The sequence below is a fragment of the Zeus faber genome, assembly GCF_960531495.2.
Source record: "Zeus faber genome assembly, chromosome: 12".
Classification (NCBI taxonomy): domain Eukaryota; kingdom Metazoa; phylum Chordata; class Actinopteri; order Zeiformes; family Zeidae; genus Zeus; species Zeus faber.
The window spans coordinates 6,025,590-6,051,376 of NC_137196.1; the positions used below are offsets into that span (position 1 = coordinate 6,025,590).

The 25,787-nt window shown below is 45.7% G+C and overlaps 1 protein-coding gene across 1 annotated transcript in view; it reads left to right on the plus strand.

Annotated features, from left to right (window-relative positions):
• LOC307238299 (contactin-associated protein-like 4) overlaps positions 1-25,787 on the plus strand; it is a gene marked incomplete at both ends in the record, with an annotated part of 237,140 nt that overhangs the window by 32,043 nt on the left and 179,310 nt on the right. Inside the window, one exon of the mRNA XM_080011231.1 lies at positions 16,123-16,233. Within this exon, the coding sequence (XP_079867357.1) occupies positions 16,123-16,233 (111 nt within the window). The remainder of the gene's footprint in view (positions 1-16,122; positions 16,234-25,787) is intronic.

A 25,787-nucleotide genomic window follows, 5' to 3' on the forward strand; every position in this document is an offset into this window, starting at 1 on the left:
ATCGCTCTTAAATCATGTACCAAGCGATAGGACTCATCTGGTTTCTTTAAAGGCAATATAGGTGTATTGCTCTGAGGATCCAAACATATTTCCACTACACCTGCTTTTAACAGTCCTTCAATTTGTGGTTCAATCCCTTTGATTGCCTCTTCCTTAAGTGGATATTGGTTCTTCCAAGGAGGTTTGGTTCCTGGTCTCAGTTCAACTCTCACCGGTTGGGCTGACTTCACAAGTCCGATGTCAGTACTATGTCGTGACCACAAACATTCTGGAATTTGTTGCAGCATCTCCTCTCTCATGCTGTCTGAGTCCAATTTAGCGCTGAACATTGACTCATGTGTCATCTGTATCACTTGTGGTTGTCCTTGTCCTTGAGCTGAAATCATGATTTTCATGAACTTCTGTTCTTCACTTATCCAGATAGCAAGATTCTCCTTTATTGGTGAAAAAATGGCTTCCTCAGCTTCTGCCATCATTTCTCCTATTTGCTTCTGCTCAAATCCTTCAGCCACCATTAAAGTCACATGTGGCACACTTTTCACAATTTCAAACTCTTTCTCAAGATATTCATTGATGTTTATCTTCATAGCTGCTCCTTGTGGTCCCACAATTATGCAGCATGAGGTCAGCTGAACATGCTTCGGTGGACTACTCAACCATTCTTCTGGATCCAATTGGTCAGCTTTCTTGAAATATTTCAACGTGCAATGATGTGGATACTCAGGGGGCTTAGCATCAGGCATATTTGCCACAATGAACTTCTCCCACATCTTGGCTGGCTCTAATAGCTCTGGACTAAGATTTCCAATCCAATATACTGAAGAAGTCTCGGTCTCTGGTGCGCTAAATAATTGGTGGTAGACATCAGGTGGCACATCCACCAGACAGCTGTCCGGTGTACACCGTATTGTACAATTTAGTTTGCACATAGCATCTCTTCCCAAGAGTGCAATGGGCGTATGTTCTGACACCAAAATAGGTAGTGTGATTTTCCGATTTCTACAGCAGAGCTCAATTGGTTTTGTGAGAGGAATCAGCTGTTTCACACCCTCAAACCCGATTGTCCGTACCAATTGGTCAGACATGGGGAGATGTATAGCATCTTCAGGCCGAACACAGGTGAAAGCTGCTCCGCAATCTGCCATTACTTCCAATGACTTATCATTTATTTTCACCTCTATTTTTGGATCTTGCTCCGGCCCTGATACTACCAGCTGACACCTCCCTTTCGAGTCTTCTGGGCACCCCTAGAAACCAGGTTCCGGACCCCTGTAAGGGTTCGCTGGTCCTCTGGGTGGCTGTGGTTGTCCTCTGAAGCCTCCTCTGAAGCCTCCTCTGAAGCCTCCTCTGAAGTCTCCTCTGAAGCCTCCTCTGAACCTGTAGCAGTCACGTACAAAATGACCTTGTTGTCCACAATTATGACACGCTCCTTGAGACTGTTGGAAATTTCCTCCTCTTCCTCTTCCTAAATTTCCTTGGCCTCTTCCTCTCCATGTTTGTGGTTGGTCAAAAACTGGGGACTGGAGACAGTGGGGACCACAGGTGGTAGAACCTGAATCTGTCCTTGCTGTGGTTGTGGTGGTAATTGATTTAGTTGTGACTGGCTCTGCATAACCACAGCTTGTTTCTTTTTCTTCTTCTTATTATCCACCAACTGTATTTGGTTGACTTTTCTGAGAGTCTCCTGATCCTGTTCCTTCTTCTTTGTACTGTTGGAGCTCGGGTACATCTTCATGGTTGTTTTAGCCTTGCCCATCTCTATTATTTGTTCATCCTCACCTTTGAAGAGATAGTTGCCCTCCTGTGTAATCACTGGGAGCTGGGGATGAGCATCAGTGCACTTCACCTCCTTCTCATAAGGCGGGGGCTTCTGTAAAGATGCTGTATGTGAGAAGGGCGTGGTAATCTTCTCCATCAATTTTTCTGTTTCCTTTTCATTCTTCTTTATTTCTTGTCTACTTTGTTCTCTTTTTTCCTTTGCAGCTTCGAACCATGTCTGTCCCTCCTTTGCAAACAGTTGCAGAACGCCAAGTTCTGTTTGTCTTTTCTCCGTGCGTCTCTTCCCTTTCTTGCCTTTCTTTTGATTTACTTTATATGTGGACACAAGCAACTGCATTGTTTTAATCACATCCGGGTTAAGAGTTCCTTCAACTGGCCATGGTTGTTCAATGTCCGGCCAACGCTTGCTCCATTTTCCTGATATTTTTGCAATATCTTTAATAAGGGGATTGTTCTTTTGCACTACATCAATAGGAGTGATTACTTTTGTAATTTTAGTATCCATTTTTGACATCCTAATGACTCTCTTATTTTCTTTTATTGTAAATCAAATTGAATTATTTTAAAAATGTCTTTATAAAGCACCGTGTGATCACACTCAACCAACAACAGCTGAATTTGCCAACCCCAAAGGAGACCAATCGCTTCCCACTTGTGAAAGCCAATTCACTTGTTCACTATCATTCACACTCATTTATGTTCAATTATCAAAATGATATCAGTGTTCATTTTCAAAAATGCATAGATAAATCATACCCAGATAATGAAACCAATATTCACAGAACAGTATTTAAATCAAATCAGCTTTTCCACATGATCAATCAATCAATCAGTCAATAATACCCTATTAATTAGGCAAATGCCTTAATTGGTCAGTCCGTTGCCAAGTCTCTCACTAAATAATTGCAAATGCAATGTATGAAAAAGAACTACTACAAACCCATATGTGAAAACAAGCTAAACACATTTATTGTAACTAAATTTATAGGCATATAGGTAAATGCAGGTGAGGTCTGTTGAAAGAGTTTGTGGATAAAACCGTACTGGCCTTTAATTGGTCTGGATGGATTCAGGATTCCAGAACGTTGTCATCCGCAAGCCTCAGTGTCTGTGAAGATCTGCCAGATGTCTTGTCATCTGCCCTATGGATGATTCAGTTCAGACTCATTCCATCTTCTCTGTCTTTCCCCCAGCTTTCACTCAGCTTTCACTCAGCATAGTAAAAGAGAGGAAGAAAGAAAAAAGAAAAAGAACAACAGAAGAGTTCAATGCCTTAGGCTCACTCTAAATTCTTATACACACTGTGATACAATTCATTGTGACATACATTATCAGCTTTTTTATTTTGCGCACACTTGAAATAAAGCAATGGTTACTTTTAATCATGCAATGCATTTAAAGTCCAAAGAGTATATTAGTCAATCTGATATTACTTTTAATTAGTTATTTTTTTTCTATTTATCTATTTATTTTTATTTTATTTAATTATTTTTATTCTATTTATCTATTTAATTGTATTTTATCCTTTTTATTCTTTCTTCTAACTACTGAGAGTACAGAGTAGAGAGGGGGCTCACCAGCCCCTCTTGTCAGGAGGAGTTAACTAAATTCCACTCTTGTGTGAAGCACCACCCCTTGCTCCACCTCTTAAGTTTAGCAAAGACTTCCAGTATGGACTGGTCATCAGCGAGTGAACATCCTGTTTTGGCTCCCGTAGGGACAGCCCAGCTCAATGCAGTTACGCGCACTCGTAAATCAAAGCTGTTTTCTCTCAGCAGTCGAAACACAAAACCTCTTTTCTTGCATCAAGAACCAGAGTCTCCCTTCACCCCAACAAGACCATCTGCTCTTTTAACCAGCCAGGATTCACAGAAATCACCGCCACACACACCCCAAGCACAAAAAGAAAAAGAAAAAACCCACACGCCAATCAAACAAATCACAAATCCCACTTCCAATTCAGAGCAGGAGATTTTCTTTTATTTTCTGGAAGTGTACATGTATGTGTAGGCAGACTGTGGCTCTAGTCCTTCAGAAGGCTCATTTTGTTATCAACTATATAAAGTCCTGTAAAGGTTCATATCCTTTATCAAATGCACAAACGTCCTTGGAAAAATGGCTCATATATATTTATCAAACGTCCTTAAAGAAAAAGGCTCATATATATTTATCAAAAGTCCTTAGAGAAAAAGGCTCATATATATTTATCAAAAGTCCTTAAAGAAAGGCTCATATATTTTTATCAACTTTACAAAGTCCGTAAACAGGCTCATATATGTTTATCACTAAAGGGGCAAGAAATGTTTCTCTTTATGTATTATTCAACTGCTCACCACATATGTATACCTATTAATAACACATATATTATATATATCACTTACACATACACAAAACATCACACAAAGCTCTTCACACATGTGGCACCTTCACACTCACACACACAAAAAGAAAAACAAAAGAAAAAGATATGTCTGACCAGCAGAACATCTAATCCCCAGAGACTTCAACAGCGCTTAGCTTTATGTTTTACGTCGACTCATTTATACTTTTCTAATTTCATCAAAATTTTCACTTTGGCCAGACTTTTAAAATTTTACTTTGGCCACACTTTTAACAAATTCTTTTTAATCAGATTCTCTCATCATGCATGTTCACTAGTTCTCCAGAGCAGGTTCTGCCCTGTTTTTCCTCACTTTTCTTTACAAACTTTATTTTTTCATCTTTTGAGCCTTTAACTTGTAACTGTTTTTATTTCACTTTATCCTTTTCATCTTACTTTAGCTCAAACTTTATTTTTCATCTTTAGCCTTTAACTTGTAACTCCTTTTATTTGACTTTATCTTTTTCATCTCACTTTAGGCTTTTAACTTTTATCTCTTTTTCACTTTTCATCTTACTTTAGGCTTTTAACTTTTATCTCTGTTTCACTTTTCATATTTTTCATCTTACTTTTAGGCTTTTATCTTTTATCTCTTTTTTCACTTTACTTTCTTCTTTTTCATCTTTATTCATATAATTTTATTTTGAGTCAATTCCCCTGGCCAGGGTTATTTCCTCTTGTTTTTTCCTACCTAGATTTGACTATATTATATCTTCATTCGGCCAACTTTCACACAGCATTTAATGTACACATGTCTTACTGTTTAACGAGATACGGGCCCTGTCTTCGTTTATCTTGCATGGTTATTTAAATAACTTTTGGCTACTAGTTCTGCCATTCTACAATTACTTTTTATTTCTACTTTCTCAACATCTTTTAAGCCTTTAACTTTTACTTTTAACTTCATTTTTCATTTCTCTCATCCCTATTCTCTATTTCAACTTTTAACTTTTAGCTTTTATTTCTCTCGTCTCTATTCTCTATTTCAACTCTTAACTTTTATTTCTCTCGTCTCTATTCTCTATTTCAACTTTTAACCTTTAACTTTTATTTCTCTCGTCTCTATTCTCTATTTCAACTTAATTCTCTTTTTCTTCACTTATTATTCTCTTATTCCCCTTATTTACTTCTTTTACATCTTAATTAACCCCAATTTAGACGGAAACTCACTTCACACATCAACACATCATCTCCATCCCCGCATAATCTCAGTGTAGTCTCCCTGCCAAAAACATACTGCTCCTAGCCCACATAACAGCTCAATTTTGTGAGAGGTCACTCACCCTGAGAGCGGCAGTTCGCTGGAGCAGGCAGCATCGGCAGATGAGGCCCAACAGATCCTGATTCGTGACGCCACTTTGTAGTTTAGTTTCTTGATGGGTGTGATGTGCTGAAGAATGAAGGAGTGACCGCTGACACTGACTTGAATAAAATAATAGTTTTATTACACAAATCAGCATCAAACCAGACTTGCCATGGATGTCCTGGGAGAGACCCGAGCCGGATGGAATCTCTGCCAAGTGACGCTCTGCATTCGCTTTTAAAGCTGTACAGAGATAACATACCACATCTGGTTCCAACCCATAGGTGCCCGCTCAGCCTCAGTCCTGTCATAAATCGAAACTTTTCCTCCTCTGGTCGAGCTGGAGGAATAAACAAAATTCCTCTCCCATAGGACCTCTCAATAGACCCATTGTTGTTTTCGTTCTTCGTATGACATAGAGGCAATAAATCTAATAGTAACATAGTTAATATTATGACCGCACTATATCTCAGCTTTGGGAGCTCAGTGACCTATTCACCTCAAACCTTCCAGACACCTCAGCTGCATCTAACACGGGGTTATATCGGGATACAGCGTCTTCATTTAGAAAAAGACCAAAGAGATAAAATATCAATGGAACATGCCCGCAGACGTCAACCAGGTATGAAGGGACATAAACACACACATACACGCCTAGTTTGTATTCTCTAACCACCACAGAGCAATGGACTCTACACGACGCACTGCCCACGGTGCAAATGAACATTCACCACCATAATCTGAACATTTATAGCACATTGGATGATGTCACAAAGCCTCCTATTCTAAATGTCATCCCGTTCCATTAGCTGTAAGAACATTGGGCCTGTCTGGTGATGCATGGACGTCTTGCTACTTTGGGTCAAATTTCGGTTTTTCACTAATTTCTGCTCCATGTGTGGATTGATTGGATGAAACTTGAACCACGAGATTTGGTTCCCGATGTCCCGGTTCTAATGACACCCAAACCATGTCCGTAGCTTCTGCAGTTGTTCTTTTCCAGACAGTTTTAGTCTGAAAAATTAGTAGTATAATAAAAATCTGGACGATTACAAAAAATGATATAAATAATACAAATAATACAAATAATACAAATAATACAAATAATAAGAGGAAGAAGAAGAAGAAAAAATATTGCTGCATGCAGCAATACAAGGGGTCCAGTTTATTCATTTAAGGTATGTATTACTGTTTATGGGTTTCTGTGAAATGCATCAAAATTGAGTAAACTTACAAACATTGTTGAGTTACATCCATATTTCTGCCGTTCATTTTAAATATTCCCGAGGAACAGTGTTAAGATCTATCCAATGGTTTGTGCAATCAATTTTGATGTATTTACAGAGATTTACGATAGTAGTCGAATTTACATAATTTAGTGGTGACTTTTCCTTTGATTACATTTTCAATAAGTTACATTTCCATGAAATACAAAAACTTTATTTATTAAAAGCAGTCTTTCTGTGAGTAATTACCATTGCACATCTTCTATTATTCAGATCGCTTGCCGGATCTTGAACGCATTACTCACTTGCACATTTGAGTAGATTCGACTCGACATGGTCACAAATTTTTGTGGACTAATTTTTTTCGTATTTTTCCTTAATCTGGCAAAATAATCGGGACCATGGAGATAAAATATAAATTGAACAGATTCATAGACATCTACCAGGTAAAAAAGTACATAAATATGCACGTAAACGCATAGTTTGTAATCGCTATAGAGTGACTGAGTCTACTGGACACGGTTACAATTGACTTTCTGAATTAGAACCTGTACATTTAAAGTAAATAGTATGATGATGTCATAAAGCGTCTAACTCTAAATCTCATCTCATTCATTTTGTTTTTGAATAGTGGCATGTCAGTCAAGAAGGACCAGCTGAATACTTGGGGTCAAATGTGGTCGGTTTTTCATGCTGCTGTGGGGGTGAGGAGGATTTGGAACAAGCTCAGGAATCGAGCCAAGTTCCAGCTCTTTCTCCGGAAGTCCCGGATCACTACCTAGTAGCCTGGTCGGAGGTCGACCAGTGGTCCCCTAAGTGGGTGGGGTTGCTTTGACCTGCGAAAATGTCTAATCTCTAGCCTAATAGGGGAATTGTTAGTGGGGAAATCGGAGTCCTCCTCATCTTTGGGGGAACCAACCATTGTTAGAAGGTCGACTTGGGTGTCGGCTCGGGCGTATCCTTTAGAAATGGGGTCTGATGCATTAGTGTGAGCAGCACATTTTCAACTAGCAATTTGAGATAGGAGGGTTATGGCATCGTAACATTAAATGGATATTACATATATCCACTCGAACAATAACCACACTAGAACAACAAGCGCTAACCTGACAGATCAAGGCGGTTGAAGAGGCACATGCTAATCAGAGACAGAGTCAGAGTCAGTCTGCCAAGATTTGCGGAGAAAGTGCAGAGGAACGTGTGAGTACTTGGCACATGCACTTCAAAAGGCTCCTTGGAAATCCACCTGAAATAGTAGGAGAAGATGACCCAGTTGCCCCGTCACCATGGATGAGTACTGGAGGACAAAGGCCACCATCAATTGTGGCAAGAGCTGTCGGGAGGACGGAGTGACCTGAGGTTCTAAAGTATGTGCCCATAGATAAGGAATCGCTGGACTTTATTAACCAAGCGTATGAGACTGGTGAGCTACCCAACTTGTGGCGTACAATGGTCATCGTCCCGGTACCAAAGTCGGGTGACCTCACCAAGACTGATAAGATTCAAGATTCAAGATTCAAGATTTTTATTTGTCACATACATATACATACTTCCATACATATATGCAGTGAAATGTAATGCAACGCACCCGGTGATAACTACCGAGGAATCAGTTTGAGCTCACTAGTCGCTAAGACAGCTAACCGGATGATTCTCAACCGTCTTAGACCTGTCATGGATCCTCTGCTAAGAAACTCACAGAATGGCTTTCACCCGAAGCCTTCAACTGCTGGGCAGATAGTGGCTCTGAGGAGGATATTGGCAGGTGTCAGAAACACTCGGTTTCATGCTAATCCCGAGGAAGATTCCGCAAGTGCATCAAATCATGATTACCGACCTCGACTTTGCAGACGACATCAGCCTACTCTCGGACACAACAGAGAAAGGAAGTGAACTACTACTGGCAGTAAAAAGGAAGTGCAAGAAGATCGGCCTCACACTCAATGCCAAGAAAACAAAAGTAATGACATCCAATATAGAGGACAAAACCATTGCTACTGCCGGGGGGTGTTGCTTGAGGTAGTTGAGGACTTTAAGTATTTAGGTACCTGGATAGCCTCAATAGAGAAAGATCTGAAGGTCTGGAAGGCATTGGACTGGAAAGCCATATACGGGAAGAGGAAAGTGTGGAAATCGGAGATGGGAGATGATCTCAACAGCTGGGCCAGCAACACTGCAAAGCTCCGGACCCTGATGCCCGACACGATGGAGTGGAGGGAGACGATTCAGGAATCCCGAGTTGGTGTTGAGTAATCCTGCACCCTTGCATCGCATCGCATTGCATCACATCGCACATATGTCCTATTGGTCAGCTTCATTACCGTATCACATTGGCCTGTAACTCTTCCTGCAATTAAAATAACAAAAACAGGTTACAACAAATAGACACAAAACAGACGGATGACGAACAAACAGACAATACATATACTGCATATGTATAGTTGTTGTTTAATTACTTTAAATCTTCGTTAAAATTTTCACCTGATTTATTACGATAGCATTCTTCTCAGTCACTCCCCCCAGATCCTCCATGAAGTGGGTCTCTCAGTAATTTGGTACAGAGAGAATTTCCCTGAATTCCTATGAATTCCTGTCGACCTCTGGATTACTGTGGGGGGACGCCAGAGAAGTTTGCAAGCCTGTTACCGCTTTATTAAATTAACCTCCAATCTTGGTGAGAATGCAAGTACGTATTAACACAAACAATTCAGAAGCCTCGGCAGGAAAAGCGCCCAGGGAGTCTGGCACATTCCAGAGTCTCAAAAGAAGTCACAACCGAGTAAGTCACAAGCTGGTAACCAGCCGGTGACCTTTGTCACACCTATTCACAAAGAGTTCCATATCATAATTTACAAGAGCTTCAGTAGCAAGATCTGGGTGAGGCGAAGCCACAACAGCTATCGCAGCCAAGCAGTCATGTGGATCTCCACCGTCAGACACTCAGACATTTTGTGGTCATTTTGATCTAAGTATTCTAAAAGGGCCTGTGCATGGATGACACATGACTCCTTGTCTGGCGGGTAAATCAGTAAATCTACATATTGGATCAATGTGTTTCCATTCATCAATTTAAAACCAGCGAAATGTTCTCTATATAACTGTATATCTGTACAGTACTGTGCAGTACAGTACAGTCTGTACTGTATAACACTCTCTTCCTCCGCTTTCATTGATTCCGGGGTGGATGCGAGTTTCCTCGACCTGAGACTAGCACGCCAGCTACACCCGTCCCTCTCCCCACACCGCTCGAGGTCAGGAGGCTGACCGGGTCACTTCTGACCCAGATTACCCACCAGACGGCCCCCCTCGAGCTGCTACTCTACGGCAACCACCGTGAGTCCTTGAGGTTCTTCCTCATCCATTCACCCCTGAACCACCTGGTCCTGGGCTACCCCTGCCTCCGGATCCAAAACCCTCAGATGGACTGGCACTCAGGTAGCGTGAGCGCCTAGATCACACACTGCCATGCCCATTGCCTTCGCTTGGCCTCTACCTCAGCGGCGTGTCCGGCAGCGGACCCCAAGAGCCCCGATCTGTCCTCGCTTCCTTCACAATATCTGGACCTGGCACCTGTTTTCAGCAAGCAGGGCGGGCTATTCCTACCACCTCATCGCCCCTACGACTGCCCAATCAACCTCCTGCCAGGCACCCCCTCCCCTGCAGTCGCCTGTATAACGTCTCCCGGCCCGAACAGGAGGCCATGGAGACCTATATCCGCAACTCTCTCGCTGCCGGGATCATTCGCCCCTCGTCGTCTCCGCTGGGTGCAGGGTTTTTCTTCGTCCCCAAGAAGGACAAGACCCTCCGTCTCTGCATTGACTTCTTGACTTCTTGCCACCCACTTCTCCATACTGGACCTCCGCAACGCTTACCACCTGGTCCGCATCCGTGAAGGGGACGAATTGAAGACCACATTCAACACCCCGCTTGGACACTTTGAGTGTCTGGTAATGCCTTTTGGTCTGTCAAATGCCCCAGCAGTCTTCCAGGCCCTAATTAACGATGTCCTCCGGGACATGCTCAACTCGTTTATTTTTGTGTACCTTGACGACATCTTGATTTTTTCCAAATCCCTCTCCGACCACGTAAAACACGTACGCCTGGTGCTGCAGCGGCTCCTGGAGAACCGTCTGTTTGTTAAGGCCGATAAGTGTGTCTTCCATGTTCCGTCCGTTTCCTTCCTAGGATTCATCATTGGCCGAGAGAGGCTAGGGATGGACCCCAAGAAGGTAGCCACCATGATTGAGTGGCCAACCCCAGCCAATAGGAAGCAACTCCAGCGCTTCCCCGGGTTTGCAAACTTCTACCGGCGCTTCATCCGAAACTTCAGCCTTATCGCCGCTCCCCTCTCAGCCCTTAACTCCACCGCAGTGGGCTTCAAGTGGACCCCCGGGGCCGCGGCTGCATTCCTCGCGGCCGCGGCTGCAATCCTCGGCCTCCGAAACCGTTTTTCTTCTGCCCCAGTCTTGGCCCAGCCCGACACCAACCTCCAGTTCATGGTGGAGGTGGACTTTTCGGACAGGGGGGTAGGAGCGGTACTGTCGCAGCGCTCTCCAACCGATGGTAAGCTCCACCCCTGTGCCTTTCTCTCCCGCAGGCTCACCCCACCCGAGCGCAATTATGACATGGGCAACCGGGAACTACTGGCCGTCAAACTAGCCCTGGAGGAGTGGCGCCACTGGCTTGAGGGAGCAAACCACCACTTTGTCGTCTGGACCGATCATAAGAACCTGGCCTATATCCGGACGGCAAAGCGGCTCAACTCCCGGCAGGGCAGGTGGCCGTTGTTCTTCGGCCGGTTTAACTTCTCTCTATCCTACCGCCCAGGCACCAAGAATACCAAGCCTGACGCCCTGTCCCGTGTGTTCGCGCCAGAGGAGAAGACAGGGAATCCAGAACCCATCCTTCCACCCCTGTGCCTTGCCGCCACGCTCACCTGGGAGATCGAGTCCCTTGTCCCCCAAGTGCAGGAACACCAGCCCGACCCAGGTTCCGGACCCCCTAACCGCCTGTTCGTCCCTGACTCTGCACGCTCCCAGGTTCTGCAGTGGGCCCATGCCTCCCGCCTCAGCTGCCATCCCGAGATCACCCGCACCCTGGCCGTCGTCCGCCAGCGCTTCTGGTGGCCGACCCTGCTCCCTGACCCCGGTCCTTCGTCTCTGCCTGTCCCACCTGTCCCCGGTCCAAGACCTCCACCCCACTCCACTCCGGCCTCCTCCGCCCGATACCCATCCCAACTCTTCCTTGCTCCCACGACACCCTGGACTTTGTCACCGGTCTCCCACCATCCCGGGGCAACACTACCACGGTGGTGGACTGCTTTTCTAAAGCGGCACACTTCCTCGCCCTGCCCAAATTACCATCGGCAAGAGAGACCGCGGACCTGCTGGTGGCAGAGGTGTTCCGCCGCCATGGCATCCCGGCAGACATGGTGTCGGACAGAGGTCCCCAGTTCACCAGGTCTGGCCTGCCTTCTGCTCGACACAGGTCAGTCTCTCCCCCGGTTTCCACCCCCAGACCAACGGCCAGACGGAGCGGGCAAACCAGGAGGTGGAGGCCATGCTCCGCTGCTTGACAACCCCCAAGCCCCACCTCCTGGAGCGACCAGCTGCCGTGGGCCGAATACGCCCAAAACCCCCTGGTCAACGCCTCCTCTGGCTTGTCGCCCTTCCAATGCTCTCTGGGCTACCAACCCCCGCTGTTCCCTCCCCAGGAGGTTGAGATCGCCGTACCCTCCGTCCAGGCCCACATCCGTCGCTGCCGGAGGACGTGGAGGAGAACCCGCTCTGCCCTATCCCAGGCCTCCACCATGTCCCAGCAGCAGGCGAACCGGCACCGTGCGCCCGCCTCTGTCTCCCTCCCTCCCTCCGTGTCCACCCCACCTTTCATGTGTCCCTGCTTAAGCCAGTGGTTTCCAGCCCTCTCTCCCTTCCCGCCAAGGCCCCACCACCCCCCCGCACCATCGACGGTCACCCGGCCTACACAGTGCGGCGCCTGCTCAATGTGCGGTGCCGGGGGAGGGGCCTCCAGTACCTCATGGACTGGGAGGGGTATGGTCCAGAGGAACGCTCCTGGGTCCCCCGGAGACAGATCCTGGATGCCTCCCTCATCCAGGATTTCAATCGGACTCCCCCTTCCGGTTCCAGATGTTCGCCAAGGGGCGTCCATAGAGGGGGGGTACTGTTGGGCCCATGGCCTCCCAGCACCACTAGAGGCCGCTCTTGCCCCATCCGCAGCCCCCCCCCCCCCCTTGAGCCATCACTCCACACAGTATTTAGTCTTCAGCTTCCCAGTCATTCATTGCCAGACCGTCAACTAGCTTACCCAAGTTAGCTAGTTGACGCTACTGGCTACTGGCTCCATTCCTAGTTCCAAGTTCCTATCTCCTAGTGCTTGTTTCAAGTCTCTTTGTTTCGTCTTCCCCTTACCTGCTTGTCTCCTCTTGTCGACCCAGTCTGTCCTTCTCTCTCCAGCCAGCCCGGTTTACCTGCTTGTCTCTGCTCGTCGACCAAGGCTGTCTGTCCCTCTCCATCCAGCCCGGTTCCCTGTCTCTCTACCCGGATCCTGGACCCCTCCTCCCGGTCATCGTCATCCCTGCCCAGCCCTGCTCTATCCCTACCTGACCGGGTCCCCCCGGCCAGCTCCACCATGTGGGCTAATGAACATCCTTCGTCTGCCTCCCGTCTCCCCGTGTCGTGCGTTTGGGTCTCTCCTAGCCTTGGTCGTGACATTGGCAAGGTCAATAACAGACAAAACATTTTGATGGACCCGGGACTTGAGACAAAATGGTAGTGGGATTTGGAACAAGCGGTGCTCTGGGATAAATGGCGCCATTCACAGCACGGCAATCATGAACCAAACGCCATGAGACTCTGTCAGCTTTCTTAATAGGGAGGGGTATATTACATGGGGATGAGGGACGTGGTACAACAATGTCTGCTTCTAAGAGCAATTCTAATATTGGGTTAATTCCTAACACAGCATCTGGGTGAAGTGGATTTGAAGCTTACACAGTCAATAGAAGGATTTTGTTATGATTGTGTTGCGCCCTTCATTAGTATTTTTGTCTGTTGTGGCGAGCAGAGAATTCCCTTTCCTGACAAGTACCGGGTACCTTTCTGGTACCAGGTAAGGGACAATTAGGCGTTGCAGCAATTCAATGGGGTGAGCAAACATCCCAGAACCACACGGGGGGACCTAGTGAATGACCTGCAGAGAGCTGGGACCAAAGTAACAAAGGCTACCATCAGTAACACACTACGCCGCCAGGGACTCAAATACAGTGCCAGACGTGTCCCCCTGCCTAAGCCAGTACATGTCCAGGCCTGTCTGAAGTTTGCTATAGAGCATTTGGATGAGCCAGAAGAGGATTGGGAGAATGTCATATGGTCAGATGAAACCAAAATAGAACTTTTTGGTAAAAACTCAACTTGTCATGTTTGGAGGAGAAAGAAAGCTGAGTTGCATCCAAATAACACCATACCTACTGTGAAGCATGGGGGTGGAAACATCATGTTTTGGGGCTGTTTTTCTGCAAAGGGACCAGGACGACTGATCCGTGTAAAGGAAAGAATGAATGGGGCCATGTATCGTGAGATTTTGAGTGAAAACCTCCTTTCATCAGCAAGGGCATTGAAGATGAAACATGGCTGGGTCTTTCAGCATGACAATGATCCCAAACACACCGCCCGGGCAACGAAGGAGTGGCTTCGTAAGAAGCATTTCAAGGTACTGGAGTGGCCTAGCCAGTCTCCAGATCTCAACCCCATAGAAAATCTTTGGAGGGAGTTGGATGTCCGTGTTGCCCAGTGACACCCCAAAAACATCACTGCTCTAGAGGAGATCTGCATGGAGGAATGGGCCAGAATACCAGCAACAGTGTGTGAAAACCTTGTGAAGACTTACAGAAAACGTTTGACCTCTGTCATTGCAAACAAAGGATATATAACAAAGTATTGAGATGAACTTTTGTTATTGACCAAATGCTTATTTTCCACCATCATTTGCAAATAAATTCTTTAAAAATCAGACAATGTGATTTTCTGGATTTTTTTTCTCATTTTGTCTCTCATAGTTGAGGTATACATATGATGAAAATAACAGGCCTCTCTCATCTTTTTAAGTGGGAGAACTTGCACAATTGGTGGCTGAATAAATACTTGCCCCACTGTTTGTATGACCGTATGTACATGTATTTGACAAATAATCTCTTGAACCTGAACTTGAAAATTCACATTTACGACTATCGCTAAACCATTTCTTCTCAAACTCTACATCCTGTCCTTCATTACAAATTCTGGCATTAAAATGGCATTCTGGGGTTCTGGTGTTCATAAAATCTCCACTTCCACAGTTCCCAAGCTTTTCTTACTAATTCATTACTGACTGAACGTGGATTGCTGTAAATCCAACGCATAGTGATAACCTGGTATTTGTGGGCTACACTGAATCATGGATTATTCTGCATCTTTCCTAACATGCAAGGTTTTAAGAGCACCCTGTACACTAGATGCTAATGCCTTATAAGCACATCAGTTCTCGGCCACACAGGTGAACATGGCAGCAATTGGAGAGTGTAGCTGTGATGTAATGTTGTGGTGTTAGATTCAACTTCATTGTCCATTACATTTGAGGTGCACTAAGGTACACTAAAACTCTTAACCATTCTTATTCCTTCTGTTCCTACAATGGCGGTTGAGTTTCCTGATAATGGTGGGTTTGATTTAAGTTAATTAGCACATAGCACTCAATATCTTGCACTTGAGTCTACGGGAAATAGAATTGTCTCACCATTTAACTGGAAGATAATGACTCCTTTTATGAGGGCATCGGTCGGCTGGGACCAGAACGTGCCTATAAAGAATGTGTATTCTAGTTTGGGATCTTCTGAGGCATCTGTTGGAAGGGCATCTGTTGTGGGGGTGGGGCTATCTCGCCGCACCTGTGCGTATTGAACCTTGGGGGTGTACCGAACGGTTCGATAATATACTGTGTACCGTTGCATCCCTGGTGTGGGAGCAGTGCTGCTTTCGTTATACCCAACACTACTACTACTACCTATTTTTGAAATTGTATTATAGTAATAGTATAGGATAATTTATTTTGACTGATTTCATATTTCGCATTTGACTTCCTGTTTTTCTTTTTCATGCACTTTTTCCAACTGTATTCAATTTACATTGCATAACGTGCTAACAATCTGTATTCTACCCAAAATTATTTGTCACTATCGCTAAATAGACACACTCCACAGGTGAAAGGTGTTGTTTTTTCCGGGAACGGAAAACCATAAAATATGGTCTGTTACCTGTTTCCATTGTTTCTGATATGATTTCTAATACACTGCTATTATAACTTCATTATTTTATGCAGTTCATGTAATTAAGTTGACATAAACTGAAAAGCCTAAAATCGACTTTGTGATTGGTTGACAGAGGTGTGCGACAGTCCACTGATGTCCAATCTGCCCATGTTGTCCTTCAGAAGTTCCTCCCAGTTGTCCATTAGCCATGGACCAGGCTTCGCTAAGCTCAACAGGAGGGAAGGTGAGTTATATCTACCGCTACTCATGCAGCAGAAATACATTAATCTCCACATATGGAGATTTAATATACTGTCATTTGGGGTTTTTCATTATTTATGTCAAACAATGCTCACAATATTTTGAGTATGTAATAAAATGTAACTGCTATCGAGAGGTAAAAGTGCTTTATTTAGTATAATATCACCTTAATATAATTGTAATATGTTAAACACCGCAGATTTTAGGTACATTTGGTGCCGTTTGACTTTTTTTTCACATAATTTGAAAGTGAAGAATCAGAGCTTCAAAACAAGGTGTCACTTGTGCGCATCAAGCAAATATTTTTTTAAGCTATGGCTTGTTAATAACAAGGGTGTAGCAAACTGTGTTTCTGAGATAATCACCCTTAAAGTTTTCCCAACACTTCATTCAGCCAGCTCCCAGAATTCAAATGGTTTGGAGGACCAACAAAGCCACATGGCTACTTGCCACATGGCCACTTGACACCCTGCTGATTGGGGACTTGACACCCTGCTGAATTATTGAGGAATAAGCAGGCGTCAAAACCAGGGGAACGGTCAAAGGGAAATTTATTAGCCAGGGTCCAGGGGAACAGGCAGAGGATCAGGGACAAGGAACAGGCAGGAAATTAGGGTCCAGGAACAGGCGGGGAATCTGGGTCCTTGAAAAAGCAGGGAATCCCACAAACAGACACAACAATCTGACTGAGACAGAGTGAATGGAGAACAGGCTTAACTCATGAGGGACGAGGAAGGTGAAGGCAGGTGGTGAGATTGTTGACTGGGAACAGGTTGCTTTCACAGCTAGAGAGCTAGAGAGGGACATAGGGACCTAGAGACAGAGGGAGCCAGAGAGAGACAGAGGGACCTAGAGACAGACAGAGGGAGACAGAGAGACAGAAAACAAGCAAGCACAGGGCAGCATCCTGACAGTACCCTCCAAACGGACTGGACCTTGGGAGGAGAGGCTGACAGCTCGAGAACCGGAACCGCATCAGAATCAGCCAATGACTCAGGAACGTACTGAGCCTTGGCAGGGGAGGCTGACGGCTCAGGGACAGGAACAGGGTGGGCCTCAGCAGGATTGGCCGAGGGCTCAGGAACGTGATGAGCCTCGGCGGGGAACGCTCACGGCTCGGGAACCAGAACAGGCGGAGCGTCAGCAGGATCGGCCAACGACTCAGGAACGTGCTGAGCCTCAGCGGGGGAGGCTGATGGCTCGGAAACAGGCACAGGGCAAGCCTCAGCAGGATTGGCCAACGACTCAGGAACATGCTGAGCCTTGGCAGAGGAGGCCGACGGCTCTGGAACAGGAAAAGGGTGAGCCTCAGCAGGAGTGGCCAAGGACTCTGGAACGTGCTGAGCCTTGGCAGGGGAGGCTGATGGCTTGGGAATATGGTGAGCCTCAACAGTGGCGTCCGACAATTCAGGACCAGAAACAGACTTATCCTCTGTTGGGGAGACTGGAATGACAGGCTTGGAGAAACGGGAGGCGGAGAAGGGTGCGCTTATAACCTCTCCCTGTTAAATGCTCATTTTGAAAGGCAATGGGACAGCCCTGGCACCCTCCACCAGCTCCAGCCTTCCATTTCCACCTCCCCCACCACAGCTCTTCACACCTACTCAACTCAGAGCCACCACCTCCTCCCCCACCAGAGTGACGACTCTTTCAATCCTGGAGAGGGATGTCAACAGGCTCTTCAATAGGCAGAACCCTCGCAAATCAGCCGGACCATACTCTGTATCTCCATCAACCCTGAAGCACTGTGCTGATCAGCTGTCTCTGGTATTCACAGACATTTTCAACACCTCACTGGAGACATGCAACCAGCCTGCTTTAAATGCGCCACCATCATCCCAGGCCCAATGAAGCCAAGGACCACAGGACTTAATGATTCCAGACCCGTCGCCCCGACCTCTGTGGTGATGAAGTCTTTTGAACGCCTTGTGGTTTCCTCAGATCCATCACAGACCCTCTCCTGGACCCCCTGCAGTTCATCAACAGAGCCAACAGGTCTGTAGACGATGCAGTAAACTTGGCCTTACACTTCATCCACCAGCACCTGGACTCCTCAGGAACCTACGCCAGGATCCTGTTCATCATCCCGGCTCTTTTGCAGGACAAGCTCTCCACACCTGCACGCCTCAAGGACCCTGAGGCGTGCAGGTAAGATTGTGGCTGACCCCTCCCACCCTGGACACAAACTCTTTAAAACACTTCCCTCTGGCAGGAGGCTGCAGTCCAACAAGGCCAAAACCTTTCGCCACAAGAACATTTTTTCCCCCTCTGTAACTGGCCTCATCAACAAGCCCCCCCCCCCCTCCACACACACACCTTAAACTGAATGAGTATGTCTATTCCTCATTCTCTGGACTTTATCCGTGAACGTTGCACATACTGTTACACTTTCTACTGAACATTTGCAGATTCCTGCACAAACTGTACAGCTTAATTAAAAAAAAAAAAAAAATTTAAAAAAACAGCCTTAGTTTACAAATGCTTATATATTTCACTCATATTTTACTTATTGTTTTACATTTATGTTTCATGTTTGCACCGAACACCAAGACAAATTCCTTGTTAGTGTAAACTTACTTGGTGACAAAGACTATTCTGATTCTGATTCTGAAACCCTAACATCTGGGCAAATTCAGGATCCTGCTTCCAGGAGATAGCGAGGAGCCTAAGGGAAGCTTGCTCTTCACTTTCAAACACCTCTTGTGTCACTCCAAAGTCATGCCAGGAGAAAGGCAAGCAGGGCAGCAGAGGAACTGGAGCACTGGGCAGCGGAAACACAGGGGTGCTAGACAGAGGAGACTGGGGAGCGGCGGGCCACGGAGTCTGGGGAACGGCGGGCCGTGAAGACTTTGGAGCAGCGGGCCGCAGAGACTGGGGTGGCCCTGGGCTGCAGTGATGGGGGAGCCCTGTGCTGTGGAGACTGAGCTGCGCCAGGCCTTGGAGACTGGGGAGCGCAAGGCCACGAAGACTGGGGACGGTCTCTGGGATCCTTGGAACCAGGCTTCCTCCTAGGGGACTTCAGAGTTGTCCCTGGAGAAGAAGGCGAGGCATGACTCCCAGAAGGTGGACTGTTGGGGATCCTCAGGGGCTGGAACAGGACAGGTGAGTGCCAGGCCATCCAGGACTGTGGGCGAGGCCAAGGGTAGGCTCCAGTCTCACAAACCTGCATCTAGTTGACGGGGGTGCAGGTGGGGGGTGAGCAGGCCTACTGCTAGCAGGCTGGTGACTAGCACACTGTTAGCTAGCAGGCTGGTGGCTAGCAGGTGAATCTCATCGTTGCTCCCTGAGGAGGAACCGCCTGAAAGCTACAAACGCCTGTCCGCTGGGTTCATTTTTGGTCAGATCGTTCTGTTAAGAATACGGTCAGGCAAACCCAAATGGAGGACACAGAGAAGGCCCAGGAGTAGGCCCAGGGGTAGGACACCTTTCCATCAAAACCAGCATGAACTTTTTCAGCAATTTGTGCTACAGTAGCTCTTCTGTGGGATCGGGCCAGACTGGTAAGAATATGGTCAGGCGAACCCAAATGCAGGAGGAGGAGGCTCAGGAGTAGTTGCAAGGGTAAAGGGTTCATTGAGGAACAGGCAGGGGTCAAAACCAGGGGAACAGTCAAAGGGAAACTTATTGGCAGGGAACCAGGGTCGAGGGGAACAGGCAGAGGATCCAGGTCAAGGAACAGGCAGGGAACCAGGGTCCAGGAACAGGCAGGGAATCATGGTTCGGGAACAGGCAGGGGATCAGGGTCCAGGAACAGGCAGGGAATCAGGGTCCAGGAACAGGCAGGGAATCATGATCCAGGAACTAGTAGGGAATCCCACAAATAGACACAACAATCTGACTGAGACAGAGTGAATACGGAGTGAACAGGTAAAATTGAAGAGGAGTGATAAGGAAGGTGATGACAGGTGGTGAGATTGCTGACTGGGGACAGGTGTGCAGTGGCATAGATGTGAAACCAGAGACAAACAGGGGAGCTAGAGAGGGACATAGGGACCTAGAGACAAACAGAGGGAGCCAGAGAGGGATATAGGGACCCAGAGACAGACAAAGCAAGCCAGAGAGAGAAAGAGGGAGACAGAGAGATAGAGATAAGGAGAAAGCACAGGGCAGGATGCTGACACAGACGGACTAGTCTTTGATCCCCAAGCATATCAATGAGCCCATGGGCGCCCATGACACTGTCGCCTCTTCACCAGTTGTCCTTCCTTGGACCACTTTTGGTAGGAACTAAACATTGTATACCGGGAACAACCCACAAGACCTGTTGTTTTGGAGATGCTCTGACCCAGTCGTTTAGCCATCACAATTTGGCCCTTCTTAAAGCTGCACAGATTGTTACGGTTGCCCATTTTCCCTGCTTCCAACACATCAACTTTAAGAACAGACTGTTCACTTGCTGCCTAATACAGTATATCTCACCCCTTGACAAGTGCCATTGTAACGAGATGAGCAATGTTATTCACTTCACCTGTCAGTGGTTTTAATGTTTTGGCTGATCAGTGTAAGTGTATAACTATATAATCTTACAAAATACAGTATCATTTATTATTATATTTGAAATATATATTTATGAAATAAATAAATAATAATAATAAAATGTTAAATAATAGCAATTATAATTATTATACTTTATTATAAATCATAATTATGTTATTATTATGAATAATGGGAATAAATGGGGATGTATGTACATTATATTTGTCCATGCATTCATGAAGGAAAAGTATTTTTTATGTTTAGTAATCATATATATGTAACCCACCGCAGCAATACCCTACTTGTCGTGCATTTCTAAAATCGTCACAAGCCGCAAAATAGATTAAAAAAAACATTCTAGAAGAAAAAATAGATTTTTCCAGATTTGTTTTCCTTTGGGGTTTTTTTTTATCTCTCCACGTATTTTCAAAAACTTTCCCTGTTCTATCATCTCTGTCACTTTGTGATGGGTGTTTATCATTACTGGATATCCCATTCTAATCATTGCATACTGTACACTGCCGTACTGGCCTGGGCTACTGCATCCAGTTTGGTGCTATTGTATGCTATTTGTTGTCTTCGACGGCCACTGCATGTTTTCTGCATCAGAACGGTGGAAGCAAAGTTTTGACTATGATTTGCCACTGTGCAATAGAAGGCTTGAAAGCAGCAGGGGTTTTGATAGAAACTCAGTTGTTGTAACACCCCTCTGGTGCCATCGCTGAAGGTGGATAAATAAAAATGTGCATGATCGAAGAGCTGTAAATTATGTCTTAGAGGATCAGCCGGCCGAGGTTCCAAATCCCCACACACTGTTGACTAATGGCCCCCCAGACGCCAAGTACTTCACAGTAATTGATTTGTGTGGAGCTTTTTTCTGTGTTCCAGTGGCACAGGAGAGCCAGCATATATTTGCATTCACATGCAAAGGAGAACAGTACATGTATACACTCGTGCCTCAAGGTTTTAAACATTCACCACATATGTTTAATCAGGTTTTGAAAGCTGACTTAGAGAAACTGGTGTCAAAGTGACTCCATGGCTGTGTTGCAAAAAATTGCACTAGGTGGGCATAAAGTGTCCCAGAAAAATTACAATGTTGTCAACCAGAGGTGGAGTGTTTGGGCCGGACGATAGCCCATCAAACAAAAGCTATTGGCCCCAGTCATCTGGAAGGGGTCAGCACAGCCCCACAGCCGCAGACTGTGAGACAGATGATGACGTTTTTAGGAATGACAGGATTCAGCTCCGATTGGATTGAGAATTATGCTCTTAAAATCGCCACTCTTAGAGAAATAATGAAAAATGCAGGCCAGACTTATTTGCATGCTCGGTTGACATGGAACTGTGATGCTGTAACACCTTTTGAAAATCTAAAACAGGAAATGCAGGGTTCTAGCACGCTAGCAAACCCGGATTATACAAAACCATTTATTTGGAACCTCGGCCTGCTGATCCTCTACAACAGGCCTGGCCAACCCGCGGCTCGCGAGCCTCATGCGGCTCTTTGGCTGGTTTCATGCGGCTCTTTCACATGACAAGCGTCAAAAACTCAGAAAAAAAAAGCGCAGCCATTCATTCCCTATTGTGATTATAAAATCGCTATGATATATCACTCGTTTTCCACCGCGGATCACTTCCTCATTTACTCAAAGCGAACAGCAGCAGGAGTCATGTCCCATTAACGCCTGTTTTATTAGTCCTAATGCCGCGTTTACACCAAAAGCGCCGGGGCGGCGCGCCTCCATACAAAGTCAACGTATAGACGCGTTCCAGTCGCCTGGAACGCGTCTAACGCGGCATTAGGACTAATAAAACACCAAATAAGATTCAAATAAATTTGGAAGCTTATTTTCAACACTATTGACATGGTTAGTAGTCAACATATAAGATGGATCGGCCGGTGAATTGCGTTGCGTATCGAACATCTTCGATGGAGAACTGTGAAGGCTGGAGGGGTGTGTGTGTGTGTGTGTGTGTGTGTGTGTGTGTGTGTGTGTGTGTGTGTGTGTGTGTGTGTGTGTGTGTGTGTGTGTGTGTGTGTGTGTGTGTGTGTGTGTGTGTCGCGACTCGCGAGCTGCAGGAGGAGGACCGACTGAAAGCTGCTTTAAGGGAAGGGACCATTGAGTTCTGGAAAAGTGTGCCAATGGAAAAATGCCCCAATGTCAAACGGGCTGCACTTAAGATACTGTCAAAGACACCCATGTGAAAGAATTGCTTCGAGTGGCAACAACGGAATTCCAGCCAGATTTGAAGAGCATTGTTCAAGACAAGGAATGCCAGAAGTCCCACTAAGCAACATGCATAGTAAGAGAAAAACGCTATTGTTAATTATTATATTTTTGTTTGTGGTTGAACTGAGAGGTATACCGCGGAAACGCAGTACTTTCAGTACTTACAGTACTTACTTTTTTTTTTTCAAAAATGTGGCCAGGACTCCGGAACACCTAGTCCCAGGTATATGTGGATGGCCAAAGCATCGGATCGTGTATGGTAGGCAAGAGCCAAAACTGATTCTTAAAGGTTAGGGTTTAAGGGACACTATTGAATAAATTGACCCAACATGAAAAAAATACATCCTTATCATTAAACCCGAAGTCCAATTCCTCCCTCTATGAATAAATAAACAACAGTACTTTTTGAACTGAGAGTTTGTGTGTGTGAGACAGTGCACACAATGTTATATTTTTGTTTGTGGACTTGGTTGAACTGAGAGTTTGTGTGTGTGAGACAGTGCACACAATGTTAATTGTTGAAAATAACTGGCCTGTGGTCTTAGTACTCCATCCATCCATCCATCTTCAACCGATTATCCTTAGTCGGGTCGCGGGGGCTAGGAGTCAATTTCTGTAATTATCATGTTGGTATGTGACATTTACAATAAATCTGGCTGAGCAGAGGTCTGTGTGTGTGTGTGTGTGTGTGTGAGGAAGGGATGGGGTGATGTTCATGTGTGCCCATGTGTATGATGTGGCTCTTTGCAGTAACACAGTAAAAAAAGTGGCTCTTAGTCTCTGACTGGTTGGCCACCCCTGCTCTACAACATAATTTACAGCTCTTAGATCATGCACATTTTTGTTTATCGGCCTTCAGCCCTGGCACCAGAGGGGTGTTACAACAACTCTGAGTTTCTATCAAAACCCCTGCTGCTTTCAAACCTTCTATTGTAGCTTCGGGGCTTGGCCCGTACTTTGTGTATATTTTGTGTATATACATATATATATATGTGTATTTGAGTATTGGTGGGTAAACCTTGACTCTGAGGTTGCTGAACTGGGGGAGGACCGGGCGGAATGATTGGTATGACGATGCCTGGTTCAGCTGCGGTTGCCACGCCTTGCATTTTCATTTTGTCTTTCTCTTTCTTTGTCAGTTCCTCCAGCTGGAGCTGAGACAGTTTTTTCTGTATTTTCTTGCCTTGCTCTGCCAGTTTTGTTCATTCAGGCGAGATGTATCCACCGCATGGATGACATGGTCCCAAAACTCCTTATGGTTCTTGGATGAGGTTAATCCTACCACGTCATCTAGTTTGTTCCTGACTGGTCCTGGTAACACCTCGACCATAGATCTTCTAAAAATGTCAGATATTAATGTGTCTGTCTCCGGATCTCTCTCGGTTTTCAGCCGCCAGCTTTTGACCTCCTCCTGGATGTAGGAGGCAGGGTTCTCTGTGTCCCCCAGCGCCTGCCCCTGTAGCGCCCCTGGTGCAGTGCACCCCATGTGGCGTGTCTATAGAAATGAAAACCAACACCATCGTTCTTCACTGTCCTGTTCATCCAGTATAGATGACCATTTGCCAGTACGGTTTCCATCTTGGTCATCCTCAGAACTCTGGCCAAAAGAGCTTTTAGATCAATCACCGCTAAGATCTTCTGTCTCCTGTTCTGTAGTCTTTTATTAAAGTTTCCATTTCCTCACACAATGCCGTGTTAAATGTTCCCTCCTTTGGCCATATAGTTATTTGCTTTTTAGTATGTTTTTCCCATTTTTGAGATGTTTGTTTTATTTCTTCCTTATTAAGTGGGAACCATTTTCCCAGAATTTGTACTGGTGCCATTGTCATCCTTTCTGTTTCAAAATTTGCACACAACATATTTTCTTTTATCGCACCTAGTTTTGCTTTATCTATTTAATCATCCTTAAAAATTCTATTTATTTATTTTGTTAGCCTATTTATTCATCTTTTTTATTTATTTATGTTTTGTTTGTTTTTAATTCGCCTGTGTATTAAATGTAGTTTTACATTAATTGATTTTGAACATGACCCACTCGGATTCCATGTCCTCAACCTCCCCCGGTGTGCGCGAAAAATTCTTCTGGAGGTGAGAGTTGAAGACCTCGTGGATAGGGGCATCCACCAGGCATTCCCAGTTCACCCTCACTACACGTTTCGGTTTACCAGGTCTGTCTGGCAGCCTCGCCCGCCATCCGATCCAACTCACCACTAGGTGGTGATCAGTTGACAGCTTTGCTCCTCTCTTCACCTGAGTGTCCAAGACATATGGCCGCAGATCTGATGACACGACCACAAAGTCGATCATCGATCTTTGACCTAAGGTGGTCTGGTACCATGTACACTTAAGAGCCACCCTATACTCGAACATGGTGTTCGTTATGGCCAATCCATGACTAGCACAGAAGTCAAATAACAAAGCACCACTCGGATTCAGATCAGGCAGGCAGTTCCTCCCAATCACCCCCCTCCAGGTTTCTCCATCGTTGCCCACGTGAGCGTAGTCTCCCAGTGGAACTATAGAGTCCCTCCCAGTTCAGAGTATTCGGCCTCCAAGAAGCCTGAATACTCTGAACTGGTGTTCAGTGCATAAGCACACACAACAGTCAGAGCTTTCCCCTTAGCAACTTGGAGTCGCATAGAGGCGACCCTCTCATTCACTGGGGAGAACTCCAACACAGCAGCACTCAGCCAGGGGCTCGTGAGTATCCTCACACCCGCCCGGCGCCTCTCACCCTGGGCAACTCTGGAAAAGGAGAGAGTCCAGCCCCTCTCCAGGAGTTTGGTTTCAGAGCCGGTGCTGTGCGTAGAGGTGCTATATCTAGTTG